Source organism: Musa acuminata, chromosome BXJ3-7, assembly GCF_036884655.1.
Source record: "Musa acuminata AAA Group cultivar baxijiao chromosome BXJ3-7, Cavendish_Baxijiao_AAA, whole genome shotgun sequence".
In the NCBI taxonomy this organism is placed as follows: Eukaryota; Viridiplantae; Streptophyta; class Magnoliopsida; order Zingiberales; family Musaceae; genus Musa; species Musa acuminata.
In genome coordinates, this window is record NC_088355.1 from 11,115,820 (window position 1) to 11,134,717 (window position 18,898).

Consider the following 18,898-nt stretch of genomic DNA (forward strand, 5'->3'; position numbering starts at 1 on the left):
TAATGCAAGAGATTGGTTTAGCTAATAATGAGCACACAGATATCAAAGCAATCTAATTGATATCTCCCTTCTATCTCTACCATATTCTCGCTCACAATACCCAAGTCCTCAACTCAACACAGACCATGACTACACCTTCCATTTAACATCGTAGATTGGAGAAGGTGAGGATTGGCCTCACTGTATCACAGATTCATAGGCAACCAGATATCACTACTGTGAAACCGAGCTTTACGAGAGACAGAAGCGAAGAGGACAATAAGCAAAGCGACAGCAGATGAATCTGCACAAGGATCGGACACTGCACACTGCCGGAATCTTTGCAGTCAGATCCATGGAGGAATGCGCATCCTGGTCGTATCAGCTTGCACCATCACTGCGGAACTTGAGATCAGTGCTTCGTCGACCCTCTGGCATTTGGTGTGCCAGTCTACTCTATCGCATACTGTTCCAGCTCGGCTCCTGCTACGTCTCCACCGAAAAGATGGATGTCATAGTCAGCTGGGAAAACCTGGTGGTGACAGAAACCCTACTCACATGTCACGATCTCTTGATGTGAGATATGCTTCCCTTTGTGATTCTTGATGCTTGCTGCTGCAGACGAAGACTTGCAACTTCCCTTGGTTCCTTCTATTCTTTCCTTCACCGAGGTCAGCGGGAACCTGTGAAGCAAAAAGCCTTCAGGAGTGCGAGCTAAAGATCGAAGATCGATCAACAAGAAGGAATAAGATGGATCGAGTGATGGGCGGATCTTGCGCAGGACCGCGCAGCCTGGCCATAAACCAACGCATCGCTGTCCAAACCTATCGCCCGCTCCTTCCATGCCTTCTCCATCGGTATCTGCTGATGGATAGATGAGCACAGCGATGCGATGTCATATGGAAGTGTTGCGCGGTCTTGAGCAAAACCATCTTACCCTCGCCATGTCTTCTCACCCAACCCAACCTCGCCAACCCTGCAACAACAAGGTATCAGAAAAACCAAGACACAAGCTAAAGCAGTAATAGAGAGAGAGAGAGAGAGAGAGAGAGAGAGAGAGAGAGAAAAGGATGGAGAAGAGGCAAAACACCGTCGAGGGAACACGAACAAGAAGAAGCGAGATCTTGTGAGGAGTGAGTCTCTGCAAGGGTCTTGTGCATAGAATTTATAGAACTACAGTGCAAGACAGACCGACGACTCCAGAAAACACAGCCATACATACAAGACTTTCGTCCAACTTTACTGACAAATCCATTCGCAAACACTTACTGCTCGTCAAATCTTGGTTCTGCAAGTTCTTAGTCTGTAGATGAGGAACTGGTTTAGCTCGAAGCTCATACATGAAGGATATAAATAGATTCATGAACCGTGGCCACCCTCGTGCTTTGAAGAGCGTGGTTTAGGGCAACAGTGACGTGCTCCGGCTCCACACAGAGAGGCCATTGCCGTATACAGCGGAAGTAAAGATCGTATCCCCACTATTTTGACGTCAAAGGAGTAATTTCTTGCCCTTCTGTGCGCGGGGAGCAGATTAGGAGAGATGAGATGCGGTGCTGCAGCTGCACTGAGCAGCTCTGACACCAGCTTTCAAAAGGTTTGCACGTTAAAGCTTGTCATGCCATTTAAACCCCTATCTTCCCTCCCCCCTTTTCTTTCTCTGAGAAGGAAGGAGGAGAAGTAATGGGCCAAAAGGGGATACTATGAATAGCTTGTACTTGATGACTGTTAGAGAGGGAGGAGTAGCATTTCCCGCAAAGACTGTGAGAGATTTATTGGTGGGGTGGCAGAGCTTTTTATGATGCATTTTAAGGGTTACACATGTTAAAAGGAAAAAGCTGGCCCTCAGTCACCCTTCAAGCAACCTTCCCCTTTTATGAAGGCCTTAACCATGGAAGGAGGACCCAAAGGAACTCCTGCTTGAGTACTAAAGGACATCTGGGGACTCCTAAGCATTGAATCCTTTACCTGTAAGCTGTATGATTACAACCCATCGAGTGCATCCCTCACTACCATTTAAGCTATGCATCACCGGTGAAATGAGCTGGTCCTCCCTCCACCTCGAGATCTTAGCACAGTAACAGTGGAGGCTTACTGGATCCTCTCCTCCTCCTCCTCCTCCTCCCCATGGAGAGTGATTAGTGATGTCCAAGTCGAGAGAGGGGTTGTGAAGGAGGACGACACATGCTGATTCCGAGAACCAAAATCCACTGAGGTTTGCTCGATCGGTGATTGACATCGATGTCTTATTTTGCCCGCATCGAAGTTTGACACGGCTAAACATCGGAGCTAATTAATCATAGTGAGAAGATTCAAGACATATTTATATATGAGAAAAGAAATCACAGAATAACATTGATCTCTCAAATAATAAATAAAACATATTTAGGTTTGTTCATTTGCAAATGGAAATTAACACTTTAGTGAGAAGATTCAAGATTTGCAAGTATGATTGAAGAAACAGATGGCAAAAGAAGTCACAAGTGTGGGTTTTGAATGCCAATATAAATCCAGAGGTCATTGCCATGCCACCATGCCGGGGAAGAGCTTCCACCCCAATTTCCAGTGAGAAGGAGAGGCCGGCGGACGCCAACGTCGGCGGATGGGATGGGCGCATCAGCAGCGTCCAAAGCCCACATCATTTCGCGAATCCCACCACCGGGAGAGTCACGACAAGGAACGAGAACAGTGGCACGAGGTGGCGGCCCCACCGATCCCGTACCACCACCTCATTTCGAAGCATCTGCGACGGACATCTCCACGTCGCTCTCGGTCACCTTCCTCGGCAGGAACGCGGCAGCGGAAGCTTAATCATGGAGTTAATTATCCCCACTTGCTCTAAATATGTGTTGGTTATCCAAAGCGACAGCCAAAAAGGAGGAGGGCGGCAGTGGTGGGCTCCACCGCCCACCACCCACCCACTGTGCTAATGAGTGACGCATGGCCATCATGTGCGTCATTCACACATGCCCATGCTTTTAAGCGCATGAATCGCTTGGGGAATACCCCCTCCCTCCATAGGGTAAACTGGTCTAATTATAATATTTTTAACAATACCCAAAAATATTGTAATATGGCAACAGATATTATATTATAATATTTTTTATGCTATTGTTTTTATTATATTGTTGAAAATATTATACTCTAACATAGTATAAAAATATTTTAATTGGACAAATTCACTATATGGATTGGTCCATAGGAAGAAAAGGAATAAAAATAGAACCAAAAAAATTAAGGATATTTTAAATATTAAATAAAATATTATTTAAAAAGTCTGAAGGACACTTCCTTGAAAATGACTTTAAAAAAGTAATTTTTAAAAATTTTCACTCATTAAGTTTCATCATAAAATAAATAAATAAATAAATAAATATGGCTTAAAGCAATCGATAACAAAATAAAATTATAAAATTTATATGTCAACGTCCATATAGAAATATATATATTTTTTTATCACAAGCAATTAATAATAATAATAATAAAATTATCTTTCAAATTTAAATTTAAAATCTCTTGTATATTCCCTCATATAATATCTTTACATATTTACTAAAACCAATTGTAGTAATAGTAAAACTATTTTTCCTTCTTAAATATATACGATAATCATTAAAAAAAAAAGTCTTTTCATACTTCAATTCTTCGTACTTTAGGTAACTTACTAAAGGAACAACTTAAGAAAGTCAAAGAATCTAATATTTATTTATGCTTAGATTTGAGATCAATTATTGCTATGACTACGATCACATCCATCTTACACTCGTGTGTGTGCGTGTGAAAACACAAGTACGTGACTTCGACGTATCAACCTCTCCTGCCCGAGCCGGGGAAGGAAAGAGCATCACTCCCTATCATTGCCGTCCATTTCACTTTTGGATTGTGATGCCCTTCTTCAATATCTATAAATATATTCATCAATTAATTTGATTTAGAAAGGCATTGGGCATTGGAATTGGATAATGGGTCAATTAGTGCACTAATGCCTTGTGTCGGATGCATGTCCTTAATTACCCCACACTGTTGTTGCTTGGCACCTAATTAAGTACCTCAACTCTCTCTCTCTCTCTCTCTCTCTCTCTATATATATATATATATATATATATATATATATATGAGACTACAACCAAATTTTAAAATAATAAAAAATATTATATCTAATGATATAATGCTTATATAAAAATTTAAATATGAGATTAATAGTATACTGATCGATTTGGATAACTTAAGAAAGACAGGAGTCAGTAATTATTTATATTTTTTATCATCATAAATTATGCAATGATTTTAAATGTGGATAAAAGAAAAAAAGAGATTTTTGTGTGTGTGTGTGTATACTTATGACGTCACCTCATCATCACACAATTACCATGAGCTTAATAAATGGAAAAAAAAGTGACATAAATCCAATGAGTTTAATTAATGGACATTGTTCCAATTATATGTCTCCCAAATTAATATTTGAGGTGGCATAAAATAAAAGGCACCATCTTATTTATAACCAACTCCACCACCGACTCCTCCATTTCTCTCCTGCCTTTTGCCCTTTCCAATTCCAATTCCACCTCCACCTCCACCACCACTCCACAATGATCTCTCCCTCTTCTTCCTCGGCATCATCATCTAGGAAGAAGAAGATGAAGCGAGCGGAAACCAAGTGGCGGACCGCCGCGCAGGAGCGGATCTACCGCCGACGCCTCCTCGAAGCCCTTCGCGCCACCGCCTCGGGGGCAGGGCCGCGGGCCGTCAAGGAGGCGGCTGACTCGGCCCTCGCCCTCACCGCCCGGGGCAAGTCCCAGTGGAGCCGGGCCATCCTCCTCGGCCGCTGCCGCCCTCGCCGCAAGCTCCTCCTCAAGGCCGGCGGCAAGGTCCGCCGCGGCCGCCGACGGCCGAGGCTAGCGGCTCCGGTGCCGGTTGCGGCTGCGGCTCCGGCGGGGAAGAAGGTGAGGGACCGGCTGCGGGTGCTGGGCCGGCTTGTGCCCGGGTGCCGGCAGCTGTCGGCGCCGAGCCTTCTGGAGGAGGCGGCCGACTACGTTGCGGCGCTGGAGATGCAAGTGAAGGCGATGAGGGCGCTCGCGGACGCGCTCTCGGCGGCGTCGCTGAACGCTGCGGCCGCGGGTGAGGCGGAAAGCCGCGTGGTTTGATGGACTCCTCTCTGCTTTCTGATTGTACATGATCGATGTGGGTATGCTGTGTATAATCAATCATAAAGTCTATATACTACTTGTATATGCCCCACACAACAATGATGATGAATTAGATATTGTTGCTTGCAAACTATCTCATTACTTAATAATTTACTCTACAAAAGTGTTTTATGTTGGGATCAAATTAGCAATTGGGAATTGGAGATTTGAGATTTCTGTGCAGGTTATAAAATCTTAATCCACTTTTGGTAGAGATGAGAAAAAGATGTTAGATTTTCTTTTTGGTGGGAGTGTGATACATCTACAGGGCAATTAGGTAGCTCACATGACTTGATTCTTCTATGTTTTGGGGTTCTTTTGTTTGCTAGTATGTATGTGTTTGCAAGATGCTCGAGGAAATGGAAATAGTAATCTTTGCATTTGGGGTGGTAAAAGCATTTAATTATCTGATGCTAAATAGAGACAAACTAGAACAAAGGTAGGGGTGTATTTATACTTAAAGCTCAATTTAGGCACAGAAATAAAACTTATAACTATTACCAATGATGTCTCTATTAACACTCACATCTTCGACTATTACACATTCTTAAAAGAATCACTATCATACAAAAAACAATAATAAGCAATAACAATCAAAGATGGAAAATATGGGACTGTAGGACAAATTTATTTCAGACACTAATTCCATACAGGATGTGGTTGAATTGTGACTACATACACAGGTGACAGTGACTTGGACCACGAAGGAGAAACAACAGACTAAAGAGATAGAAACAGCAGGAATTAGAACAGGGCAAGTGGTGAATGAAGGTAGTAAAAGTGTTCTAATGGTAATCGTGATGGAGTTGGCAAGCCAAGCATGAACTGCAGCAGGTGATGGATGGCCATGCCCTCAAGGCGATCATCAGTCAGACAAAGAGAGGAGATAGCAGCTGCTTCTTTATTCTTCCTTGGATCGAAAGGGAAGGTGTCATCAGGCATGCATCCATCAGAAAAGAATCTGTGATTGCAAGTCCTTTTCATCTTTTATTTCCAGAATCTTGCGTCAAAATATCACAGTATATAGCAAAAGTATTTCTACTTGTTTATATCTCAGTCTGGTTCTTCTTCACTAGAGAATAATCTATGTTTTCTAGTGTTGGAGAGTTCCAGAGAAACCTAAATCGGTGTGGAACAAGAAATGTTTTAGATTTGATTCTGACAACAGAATAAAATCCCAGTGTTATTTCACAGAGATCATCTTCTATCCGCCTAACAGAGATAACTTGACCTTCCTCTTCCTGTATGTACGTACGTACTTCACACATCGAGCTCAGCCTTCCATCCATGTAAGGTGGGATTACAGATCTATATGATTCCACTTCATTAGAAACAATTGATGCTATTAAAAATATGACAAGAGCACATCACAATTTCTAGCCAAAACACACTACCAACCTCCACGAGGAGAATCTTTTTGCCACAGGACTGTTTTCTTGAATGATTTCCAGCATTATAGATCCCCTCAAAGTCATGGCTGACAAGCTTTCTAACACGATGACGCTGGAGAAACCACCCTGTTGTACATAAAGATCTCTCACGAGAGAGAGAAAATGAGATTGTTGCCTTTGATAACGAAAAGAATAAGCAAAACCTTCGTTGTCATCTGTACTCTGTCTCTGTGTCCTGCTTCCGTTCTCGCATTCGATACAAGTCTCTGAATAAAGAAGCTGACGAGTAAAAGGATACAAGTTTCGGTGACCCACCCTAGTTGTTTGCGTCAAGAGTTCACAGCTCCTAGTGCAAAATCGGGACAGTTTGCATTCAATCTCCATCTTCAGAATCTGTGATCGGGAAAGATGGATATCAGTAGTTTGCTTAGGCATTGCCGGCAAGTAGTATCATGACTTGCAAAGCATAGGAAATATCCACAAAGAAAAAGTTCAGGTCCTGATCGAATGTCCTCACCGACTTGACCTTTATCACTCATCTGTCTCAGAATCATTGCAAATATTAGTTTCCACCTGTAGCTGTGGAAGACGAGGAGGGTAAGAAGCATCGGGTTGAATATATAATATAAAGTGGTTGGGAAATTGTCCATCCGTGACAAGGCTTCGATACACTCTTAGCTGGAAATGCAACCATTACAACAATTAGGAATCTAATAATAAATAATACGAGGAAGAAGAGAGAGAGAGAGAAAGAAAGGAGGGCGAATCCACAAATAGAAAATGTTTCATCTTTGACTGATGCCTCGGCGCTAAAAATAAAGTGGGCGAATTTTCAATATAGCATATTTTATTTAAAATATATATATATTTTTTATAAATAATCATTTTATCATTGACTATTGTCAAACCTGTCATCTTCCCGCACGTCTTCACCACCATGTTCCCTCCCCATTTGTCCTATTGGATTACGATCTTTTCTCTTCTTTATCTCATCATATATATTACAAAAAATGATCGTCATTATCGCAACCCTCTTGCTAGAGTAAGGATTGCAGGAGTGGACTCGAGAGGATGGACGTTATGCAAGAACGATAAGAAATACAGTGCAAGCTTGGTGCAAGGTGACGATATAGAAGTAAAATAGTATTTTCACATGATCAAGTGTGTTTTACGAAAATTTTTCAAAGTAGGGATGTTCTGTTAGAAATTTTGAAAGTTCGGATTTTTTTTTCAAAATTTCACTCAAAATAAGTTTATTGATTAAATATATAGATAATTTTATATTTCACTTAATTATATTTCGCTCTTTTCATTAAGGGGGTTTCTAATTCCGAACATATCGTTGATTTGATAGCCAGCAACCTATCTATTTTCTCTGTTTTTTTTTATGGATTGGGGTGACCAAGTCTATCAAATTGGACTGGTTGTTAGTTATAGTATTTTTCTACTGTAACTCATATTGTAACTGATTTTTATTTTTAGATTGATTCCCAGCATAGGAATCATAAGTATTTATGTAACATTTTTTTCATAGAAATACAATAGTAAAGATCATTGGTATTTTTTTTCTAATATTTTTCAGTTGATTTGTCTTTTGTTATAATATTTTCTAATAAGATTATAGTATTTTTTTTAAAAAATAAAAAAATATACTAAAAACACCATAACCACATTGAAAAATATTATAACTTATATAGAGGACAAATTATTGGAATATTGATTTTTTTTTAAAATGAAGAATCATACCTATTTGAAAACTGAGCAAGATTCATAAGTATTTTATTAATGTATTTTGAGTCAATTTTCTTCTAACCAACCCACTGCTTCAATCTGTGTGTGTAATTGAATGTTGCTTCTATGGTCCTATTACAATATGTTCCTTCTTCTCACAAATATTTGTGAACATTGCTTGGGTTTCAAATAACTTTGGTTATTGGTTTAAGTACATAAACATAGTAAGTTGACTTCTATATGAGTTACAATGTTTTTAAACAAGATTATAATATATTTTTTTATATAATTTTAAAAATATTATAATCCGATTAAAAAACATTGTAATATGAGGGAGATGAACTCAAAATATATTAGAAAAATATTTATGGACTTTGCTCGGCTTTCAAATAGAAATAGGTATGGTTTTCTATTTTAAAAAATAAACATTCAAATAATTTTATAACATGGTTACAATGTTTTTTACACATTTTTTTAAAACATTTAACTGAAAAAATGTGTAAAAAACATATATATACATACATACATACATACATACATACACACATATATATATATATATATATATATATATATATATATATATATAGCACTTCCATTAAATAAGAAAGACACAAACGAGCATTTTAATGATTACATCATCTCTTAAACATATAATTAAGTTCCCAACTGAAGTGACACCAAAGGATTCTAAGATGTCGATAGTTGAAGTTTCATGTCGCAAGACCATTGGATAAAAATGAAACCATAAAAGGTTTCAACTAACTTAGTTGGTAAAGATTTGATAGCTTATCATAAGATCATAAACTTTAAATTAAAAAAAAAAAATCAAATTTTACACATGAGAATAAGATTTTTTAATTATGTTTCCCTCCACACAATATCGTAGCGAAATGATACTAAAAATTCAATGAAAAATATCAAAAAAAAAAAAAAATTCGAAAAGGATCACGAATATGCATTAAACATCTTCGCTACATCGCTTCGTGACGATTGGGCACTATGATTTGGTGCGCTTGTTCGATCTCATTGATATGCACGACATCCTCCAAGACCTCCTCGAGCTCAACCATCTGCTTCTGCAGCCAGTATGTGCCATCACCTTCCTTCTGCACTACGGTTGCTATCAGGGCGATGGGAACCCTATCCAAGGAATATTCATTGAGATCGAGGAACTGATCCGATGAAACTCACGACGAACGCCCTCGAGCTTGGGCTTACCTCTTCACCTAAAGGATCAGTCCGTAGGAGTTAACTATGCTCTATTATGTCAAGGGCAATAAAACGAAGGGGGACTGTTGAGAGATATTCCAAAAGAGGGACTAAGATTTTATAGTGGACTCTCTCTATATATAAATTAAAAAGGACAGGTCAAACATCCTAACAACATAGACTTGTCGATGAATTCCGAAAGTACAGACCACATTTGCAAATCAAAGTCTGGTGTTTTCTATTCCCTTTACTTTCTACTGAATAAAAGTCCTCTCAAAACACCACAAGTTTCGATTACGGTGCACGGTGTAGTTTAAATGAAGAAAAGAAAGGGAGCAAACACTAATCGCGATATCAGTAAATAATGCAAGCAACTCATGTGCACAACCTCGTAACAAATCCTCCTCATTAACTCTATCGTAAATGCAAGAAAACGAGTTGTCATTTCTGCAACTTTCAACTTCCGGATCGGTCGATGCAAAAAAAACAAAAGCAGAGATTTGAACGAGTCAAGATTAGCCGATCCAACTTGCAGACGAAAACACAGATTATAAGGGAAAGCAAGCACGCCAGCAAAGCTTAACGAGAAATTACACGAGGGAAGAGCAGGGTTCTCTAGGGCTAGGAGAAGAGGGACTCATCGATTTCGATCTTGACGATCTCTCCGTCGTCGAAGCGGTCCTTCTTGGGAGGCGAGGGCGGCACCGGAGCCCGCGGAGGGCCTCTCCCCCTCGTCTTGTCCCGCGGCCGCGCCTGAGGGACACAGTCGTCACGCAGCTTAAAATAAACAGTGGCGACGGAAGAAAGGAGAGGGCATAAAAGGAATGCTTGAACTGTTTCCCCTTCGCGGTGTTCTTATCTCCTCTGCCGCAGTAAACTGATCCACACGAGAAGATTGAGCGAAGGAAAAAGTAAGGGAACGGAATACCAGAGAGAGAGAGAGAGAGGTGGGGGAGGGAAGGATGGAACTGTGGATCTTAACTGGAGGAGAGAGGAGGAAGAGGGAACGATGAGGCGCGGGGCGTGGCGGCCGAGGGAGGAGACATCGAGAGGACGGAGCCAAAAATAAAATGGGCCGAATTGCTTCTTGGCCCAGCCCATTAACTTGGCCAAGATCACCGACTAGCCGAGGCGCGTTGCTTCCCAATGATAGTTTGACCAGATTGGAAAGGAGAGTTGAGGTTTGACAAAGGGCACGTGACTCCGATGATAAATGGACTTCAAAAACTGGACCCGTTAAGAAATCGGATGATAACAGTTCATACGCGTATGGTATCATATCTTACCAGATCCAATTTTAATATCCATTTACAATTGGATCCCATGATCCGCGGCTGTTCAAAGTCAGGAGATGCAACTGTATTTGCTGCAATTCCAATTGCTTGTCATTGTATTTACACGACAATTAAAACCTACGTCCGTCCAAATAGACCTACAAGGAGGAAATATTACAACATATTGTGATACGATGTTGTATGACCACTGAAATCATAGAAAAGGAAATTAAATGAGAGCCAAAAACCAATGCCGACTATCTATGATATAAAATATATATACACATATCTGACATATATATATATATATATATATATATATATATATATATATATATATATATCACCAAAACCAACTGTGTCGACTATCTATGACCTTCGTACTAGTTGCCACCAGAGGCATATGACCGTAAGTTTCAGCAAACAAATCGAGGCATTGAGACCTTCGTTCACTGTGACCTCCCATACTACTGATGCCACTTGATCCTATCTCAAATATCCTGCCTGTAAAAATATATAGTTCAGTGATCTTTCTCAACCCAAGTCAATGTACTACTGATGGTAGATTTTTTAGGTAACAAACAAAGCCATAGTCAACGGAGTGCTTAAAGAAGTAGATAAATTCGTTGAATCTGTAAACGTTGAATTAGTTTGAGGAAGAACTAATTTAATCTGTACTATTATGTCAACACCAATCACTATTATGATCCAAAAAATATTCCAGTCCTCACCTTGCACCCATATTGGAGGAGCACCTGTTACGTTTGCAACGAGGAACGACATCGCAATATCTTCACAATTCCTGAAGCATAAATCACAAAGTTTAAAAGAACATCGGAAAAAAAAAAAGATAAATGATGATTTCATATTTTAATTTAAATCGGAAGGTAACACCACTATCCTCACCTGTGCTCGGTTACGTAATGACGGATAGATACAGGCATGTGATTTGTATAGAGATGAAGATACTTCTTGTGGAAAAATGCTGCCTTGGAGAGCACCATACTGTAAGTGCCCGTCCACCAAACAGACCACCACCCTCCATACCTGTAACGTTCCTTGTTTTCTTTCTGCACAAGAAACTACCATGCTTAGGATTAATCTGAAACAAAGTTAATGGCAGAAGAAACAACAGAAGAAAGCGAAGATCTCGGTAATCGGCCACATCTTCTCGGATGATATGAATGGTGTAGATTCTATATGCATATTGTAAAGAACAAGCACGGTATGAATCATAAAAGAAGAAGATAGATTTAAGGAGTTTAATCGTCGGATTAGTCCCATACTCTTTTACAACTAGATATGATCAAAGGATTACAAAAAAACGACAGGAATCAGAATGAGCTTACCATTTTATCCGGCCAATGCATGCGAGGTACAAACCCTACCATTGCGGTAGGGGCACTTTGCCACACACTGAAAGCCAACTCTACAGATGTGCAGGGAAATAGAACATCATCATCAATCGAAAAGATAGCATCTGTCTTTATATCCATGATTTCTTTGAATCTGTTGTTTAGACTGTCTTCTTCATTTATGTCGAATTTTAGTTCAATACCATTGCAGCTTTTACAATTTAGTCGTGCGGCTTCCCATAAAGCATGACGTAGGGAATCTGAAGGTCGATCGGGCTCGCTCCATACGATGCGAATAGACTCGACACCAACGCAAGAAGCATAATGAACGACAGATTCCTTTAGAAGGTCATTTCTCTTCCATGTGTTCATCACTATAGTGTACCCTCTCCTGTGAAAAGCAATGGTTATAGCATGTTAGGTGAGCCTCGGAACAAGTATTTGTTTGATTACAGAACAGGGGTTGAAAATTGGAGGTTTCTAAGTTCTGATGTGTCTCTTAATCTGTGATGAGTTTTTCAGTACTTGGATCATTGTTCCTCACAAAGCATACAGTTCAAAGTTACAGCAAAAGAAATGATATCGTATAGTCCATTGTTGCCTTCGGATAAATGAATAGACAGACCAAGCTTTTAATTATATTTTAACAAGTTTAACATCCCGACATCAAAAACATAAAACAACCAATCCACTGTTTTCTTACATCTCCGTGGATGCACTATGCGAACAAACATCCAAGTAAAATTTAAAGATTCCTATTTAGGTTTAATTAGATCTTTCTTCTTGATGGTTAAGATGACAAGCGCATCAGAAGTTTTATATATTCATCGAGTAAATCTATAATATTAAAAATAAAAAAGCACAAGTCTTATGTGATCATTTGCTAACTTTTGTAATCTTTTTATTTAAGGATATGAGTGTTGGGGAATATTGAGGTAAATGTGTAGAATGATTAGAAAAATTTTAAAAATAAAAGAAGACATAATTGTTAAGATTTTACGAATATGGAGACTAAAAAGATCTTCATAGTATAATGAGAGGTCAAGAAAGACTAAAAAGGCTTTAATAAAATTTTTAAATATTTTTTAAATTTAAAAAGATCACAAATATTTAATTGAAATTTTATTATTGTAGTAGATCTTTCTCTTTATTATAATATTTTATCTCACAAAACTCCTGATTCTCAACAAGTTTCAGTTTCTATGGTTGATTACAAAAGAAAAATAAGAAGATAAGAGAAGAGCTGGTTGATTATTTATCGATGATTATGTTAGGTCCAACTCATGTGTTGGCTTGGACTAATGATTTAAACAGTAAATCCAAATCTGATTTATCAATAATAAAAAAAAATAAAAAAAATAAAAAAGAGGAGACGTGAGGGCTGTGAAGTGGTGCATCCGGTGAGCGATGACCACACATGAGGGGGGAGAAAAGAACAAAAGGAAAGAAGAGAGAGAGAAAAAAAAAAGGATGTTGACAAGGAACTCATTTTGATACACAAAAAGGGAAAAAAATTATTTCGTTTTAATAAATTTTTGATTACATCATTTCTTTGTATATATTTTAAATTATTATTATGGTTATTATTATTTAAGGTGTCACTTGGGACTATCTGCCACAAGAGTTGTAGTGTGTGAGGATTCGAACCCGAAAGGGATCGAGTACATACCACCAAGCTAAGCTAGATGGTTGGATATATAATTTATCATTTATTCAATTAAGTTTTATGCTGAGATTGACTTCACAAATCTCATGAATTAATTATCTCCAGGACAAGAACAAAATTCATTGAATTTGGAAAAGAAAAAGTTGATGGAAGTGCCAAGGACACTTGCGGCCAATAAAAGAGCTTCTAACAGTGGCCGATCTCTATGATCGAATACTGAGAATACAGGATCGGGAACCGGAAGCATGTAAGAGAACAATAACTAGTGGACATCTTCCCAACAACTAATATTAGCTCCTAAGAATCATGTACTGTAGTCAAGACTGTTGGCACCCTGCAAATTTGTCATCGGGCACGACAGTACCTATACGTAATAGAAACCTGTAAAGTGGTTCGATCGACGCCAAGAAGGTTGATTCCAAGATCGTGTGGTTGGTGCTCATATAATTTCGTCTCTGGGAGGTATACTTACCCACTATGATAGAGACTCCCACATGACAGGGAGAATATTAATGACATGTTAAAAAGAACACCCCATGTTGACACTTAATACTACAGTAGCTCAATATTCATAAGAAGAAAGCCCATATATCATACATGTGTCAGGATACCAAAGCTTATGATTCGATTTAGGACACCATGTAGATATATTCTCCGAAGCAACTTTGCCTATATATTCCGATATATTAACTGTTGATTGAGTTAGCAGATATCTTAGTCGCTTTACTGTCAAGCCGCTTTTGAAGCATAATAGCGGCATATGAAATGAAAAGGTAAGCAAAAAACAGTGGTATTGGAGTCTAAATCAATTTGATTTGGACCACCATATATGGAGATTTGGGTCAAATTCAATGTACTCGGATCTCTTAGCAAAGTGAGATTAATTTCTACCCTTCTCTCTCCATCGACATCTCATATATGATTATTAATCCTAAAAAATGGTTCTGAACGATACACGTATCTTCGATAATACCCTGCCTCCTGGTGATAATAATTGAACCATGCGGGAATAAGGACAAACCATGGGTGATAATAAATCATTTACCCCAATAATATGGTGCTTTAACAACTGTGACTAGGTAGAGATATAGGGGCATGAAAGCTTCAGAGCAACCCATTAAAGAAAGAAAAGGGAATAAATCCATATCTATAAAGAACGTATTCGAGATGTCATGCTAATTTCTAGGTAGTGCAAATTAGTGATGATAATTGAAAAGAAGAAGAAGAACGGACCCGGGAGGAGGCGACGATCCGGAATAATGTGAGGGGCGGCAGCAGAGGAGGAGGAGGAGGATGAGAACGAGCAGAAGGGCGAAGGCGACGCACCAGAACAGGAGGAGTTTGATCTTGAAGGAGGATCCGGCGGGGAGCTGACGGAGTCTGAGAGGTATCCTCCGGCTGTTTCCGGAGGAGAAGAAGAAGAGGCGAAACCCTCCTCCGCCTCCTCCTTTCATCGCCACAGTATCTCACGCCAGGAAAGACTCCACCGCCACTTACATACCCACCCCTCGTCTTCTCTTTCTCCCTCTTTGAACCGCGGCTCCTCACGCTCCGGCGCCTGGAGCGAGTAAAACACCGAGCGACGATGGAAGTCGGAAGTTGAACGAGGGGCGAAACCACCGGACGACATCCCACGCTTAAATAGCCCGCTCGAGCCTCCCCTCCCCCTCCGTCCCCGTTCGTGTCCGGTTTGTTATCCACGTAATTGTCATCAACGAACCCACGGAACACACTCGCACGAGAACCCCGCCAATCCACTGTCACCGATCAAGGTGGCGATTGCCAGAATCGACGGCCACGATCATTAGCGTACGTTTGCAAGTTACTTCCATGAGTGCATAATAATTCCTCTTTCATCTTAGCGGAGCCGTACATTACTCCGGTGGGTTAGAGAGCTTTCGCCCAGATATGTGCCACGTGTTATCGTAGACAGGACAACAGGGAAACGAGTGTTCTTATCTGGTTAAGTGAGGCAAGAATTGCATAGAAAAAGATGATTTGGAATACAAAATCCAAATGGGAAGTCAAATCGATAGCTAGTCAAAACAATTTAAAAGGAGAGGAAATAACTATACATTTGGTGGAGAAAAAAGAGGATCGCTTCCGTCCGCACTGAAGTACGTCCCGTGGAATAAGATGAGGTACGACAAGTATACAGCAGGAAGTCTTCCACGGAGTATGCAGTGCACGTTATGATGTGCCTAATGCATGCCTTGGTTTGTGAAACTAAGTTTAACTACACTTTGGACATATTTCTATGGCAATAGTTTATTGTCTTGACATTTACAGTACGTAAGAGTGTATGTTAGGATTTCAAATCATAAGAAAGCAATCAATCCTCAGTTTTGACTCTTTTATGTCTTACCAACATGGAGAGTTCTTGTCAGATTCCAAAAGAGATGCCGGAGCTTTCTAATCTTTGATTTGTTCTGCTGGAACATTCAAGATACGGTGCGAAGCAAACGCCACCGCCCTTCCAGAAACGTAAGGCTCGCCTCTTTCGTGCGACAGCATGCAACCGCGTTATTGGCTCGTCGAGAAAGCCGGAGGACGACGGCTGCTGAATTCCGTGAGCGTCCGGCATGATCGAAGCACAACGTGAAATGGATTGGTTTCAGGAACGGTGAGGGCTCAAAGCGTACGTCGTCGTCCTCCTGCCTCCTCTACAGTCAACGAAGAATACTCAACCCAACTTTGTTTGTACTCTCCAAGACAGCGATGTCGAAAGCAACTCCATCGAGAGGAAGAGTAGGCTCGCCGTTGAATCTTCTCGTAGCGAACGAGGCAGGAAGCTGCAACTGACATAGGAATCATGCGCTTCCGTCTCTGAGAACACAAGAAACAGGTAATGCCATAGAATTCATAATGTGAGAGCATTCTTCCGTCCCAAGCAAGCTAGTTTTTGTCATTGTCAATTCTAGAAGAGAATAGACTGGAATTGGTTTGGACTTCTGATGGCATTAATTATCACTTGTCGATTCTCGCGTCTTTGTCGATTGAAAGAATTCGTGCTTCTTTTGACATTGTCATATGAGCATTGCTTCGCCCTTTGTGCAGGGAGGATGACTAGCAATCTTCCCCAGCACGTGTCGGCCGGACCGGTTGTTGATGGTGTCGGTCGATGACTGTTGTTTGCCAGCAGTGAGATGGACACAAATTGGGTTGCCACATGTAAAACATTATTATGGAGGACTAATACTTCAAACATGCAGATATTTAAGGGACTCGTACATGGGCAGCTTAGTAGACGTTGACGACTGGCACGTGACACGGAGTTAAATACAACGTTCTGTGGCCTATAAAGCAGAGAGAGATGGGACCCACTAAATGCCCTCATGTGGTGTACATGATGACGAAGCACGGCAGTAGCGCCCTCGGGCTGAACACCAACAGCTCATTCTCACCGACACCGTTGTCGTGGGGCCCCCCGCCGCCGCCCAGCCCCGTCGGCACCACCGAGTCGAACCCCGCCCCCTTCCCCTCCTCCTCCTCTTCATCCCCTTCCGCTGCCCCGCCGCCGTGCCCGTGGGCCACACGCCCGGCCACGACGCGGCACACCAGCATCGCCCGCCGCGCGCCCAGGAAGGCGAACTCGCGCTCCAGGTCCTGCGGCAACGCGCCGTGCGCGCCCCAGCTGGTGGCGTGCGTCGCGATCCCATCCAGGTCCGCGTGCTTCCCCGCGAACCCGTGCCTCACGATGGCGCAAGCGCAGCAGTACGGGCTCCCGCACACGCCCGCCGGCGCCACGTCCCCGCCCCGCCCCGCGTCCGACGAGCAGAGGCTCGTGGTACAGTAGAACCTCAGCCGCTCGTTCCCGTCCGCGATGCAGCGCTCGTCGCCGCCGCCGTTCCTCGCCGCGTAACGTGCCGCTCTCGACCGAACTGCATCGCGGTACTCCTCGTACCACGCGAGGGTGCGGGTCGTGTTGTGGATCTTCAGGACCCGGTGGACGATGGGCGACTTCCCCTTCCACTCCGACTGGAAGATGATGCGGACGATGTTGTAGCCCGAGTCGGCCTCGCAGAGCTCGGAGAGGGAGTGCTTCGTGGCCTGGTGAAGCTCGAGGAGCTGATGCTTGCTCAGCACCTCACCGCATGCCGCGCACGGATAGACGTCGTTTCTGGAGGCGAACGAGTCGTGCTTGGCGGTGGACCCGGAGAAGACATGTTCCTTCCCATCCCCACCGGATTGCGTGCCGCCGGCTCTGGCATCAGGCGACAAGGGGATCGATTGGAGAGGGCTGGAAGGGCAAACGGGTGCATCGCCGGGCGGGTGCAGCTGCGGTTCTTGATCCTTACCTCGAGGTCTGCGGAAGGAGAGGATGCAGCTGAGATAGGATCGGATGGAGAAGGATTTGAGGGGCTTCGCATCGGGGATGGAGGAAACCGGAAAGGAGGGGGAGGAAGGGGAGACCTTCCTCCTCTTGGGCGGCGGAGGTTGTTCCTCTGCGTTGTTGTTGCAGGGGAAGAAAAAGCAGCCCAGGTGGAGGAAGAGGAGGACGAAGAGGGAAAGCAAGTTGCTGAAGTAGGATCTTGCAGTCGTCATTTCGTCATTGGAATGAGAGAAGAGGGGAGAGGGAGACGGCCATGGAAGAGGAAGCAGGCTATGGATGGGGAAAGGTCTATTGCCAAGCTGCGAGCTACAAGTAAGAAAGGGTGTGGAGGACGGTGGCCGGAGTGTTGCCTTCATTGGGTTCTATCCGCCTTAATCCGGACCTGGACCAAATTGTGACACGATGAACCGACCCGATCCGATCCAGTTATAGGAACTGTTCGAGGGTCGATTCGGTGCAGATCAGCCCAAGGCAACACGTTCGGTGGGACTTCGCTTGCAAATTTATTTGCGGTTGGTGGTTCGTGCACACTAGGAAACAATGAGTCAGCCCCATGAGAGCCCCAACTACTGGGCAGATGGCCCTGATCGATCGATCAATCGATCGATCGATCGATCAATCAATCAATCAATCAATCAGTGAGAAAGCTAGGTTTCTTGGATCACATAATCGTAAGCCAGCGTGTTTTGATTTGATTTGATACCGACACGAGGTAAAATGTACCCATTCGAATCAGATTAGTAATAGGATAATATGAAATTACTTTAGGCCCAA

General features: G+C 42.0%; 3 protein-coding genes, 1 long non-coding RNA gene and 1 pseudogene across 5 annotated transcripts; 1 reads left to right on the top strand and 4 right to left on the bottom strand.

Annotated features, from left to right (window-relative positions):
- Positions 1-243: 243 nt before the first annotated feature.
- On the bottom strand, positions 244-1,260 carry LOC108953381 (uncharacterized). The gene is made up of 2 exons (XR_010498019.1): positions 538-1,260; positions 244-462 (listed from the first exon to the last, which is right to left on the bottom strand). It is a non-coding gene; the product is annotated as an uncharacterized LOC108953381 (long non-coding RNA).
- Positions 1,261-4,481: 3,221 nt separating this feature from the next.
- LOC103991685 (transcription factor bHLH149-like) lies at positions 4,482-5,297 on the top strand. Its single transcript, XM_009411209.3, has one exon. It carries the CDS (start codon positions 4,566-4,568, stop codon positions 5,118-5,120), a length of 555 nt encoding a protein of 184 aa, XP_009409484.2. The 5' UTR covers positions 4,482-4,565; the 3' UTR covers positions 5,121-5,297.
- Positions 5,298-9,888: 4,591 nt separating this feature from the next.
- LOC135643005 (small ribosomal subunit protein bTHXc-like) lies at positions 9,889-10,748 on the bottom strand (annotated as a pseudogene).
- A 169-nt stretch (positions 10,749-10,917) lies between these two features.
- On the bottom strand, positions 10,918-15,431 carry LOC103991686 (glycosylinositol phosphorylceramide mannosyl transferase 1). 2 transcript variants are annotated; one of them, XM_009411211.3, is made up of 5 exons: positions 15,118-15,431; positions 12,120-12,516; positions 11,677-11,840; positions 11,502-11,572; positions 10,918-11,274 (listed from the first exon to the last, which is right to left on the bottom strand). In XM_009411211.3, the coding sequence occupies exons 1-5, from the start codon at positions 15,243-15,245 to the stop codon at positions 11,114-11,116; spliced, it is 921 nt and encodes a 306-aa protein (XP_009409486.2). In that variant the 5' UTR covers positions 15,246-15,431; the 3' UTR covers positions 10,918-11,113. The 2 variants fall into 2 exon arrangements, with proteins under 2 accessions (XP_009409486.2, XP_009409485.2); XM_009411210.3 differs by having other exon boundaries at positions 15,025-15,429.
- A 1,517-nt stretch (positions 15,432-16,948) lies between these two features.
- Positions 16,949-18,630, bottom strand: LOC103991687 (uncharacterized). Its single transcript, XM_009411213.3, has one exon. The coding sequence runs from the start codon at positions 18,478-18,480 to the stop codon at positions 17,125-17,127; it is 1,356 nt and encodes a 451-aa protein (XP_009409488.2). The 5' UTR covers positions 18,481-18,630; the 3' UTR covers positions 16,949-17,124.
- Between the last annotated feature and the right edge of the window lie 268 nt (positions 18,631-18,898).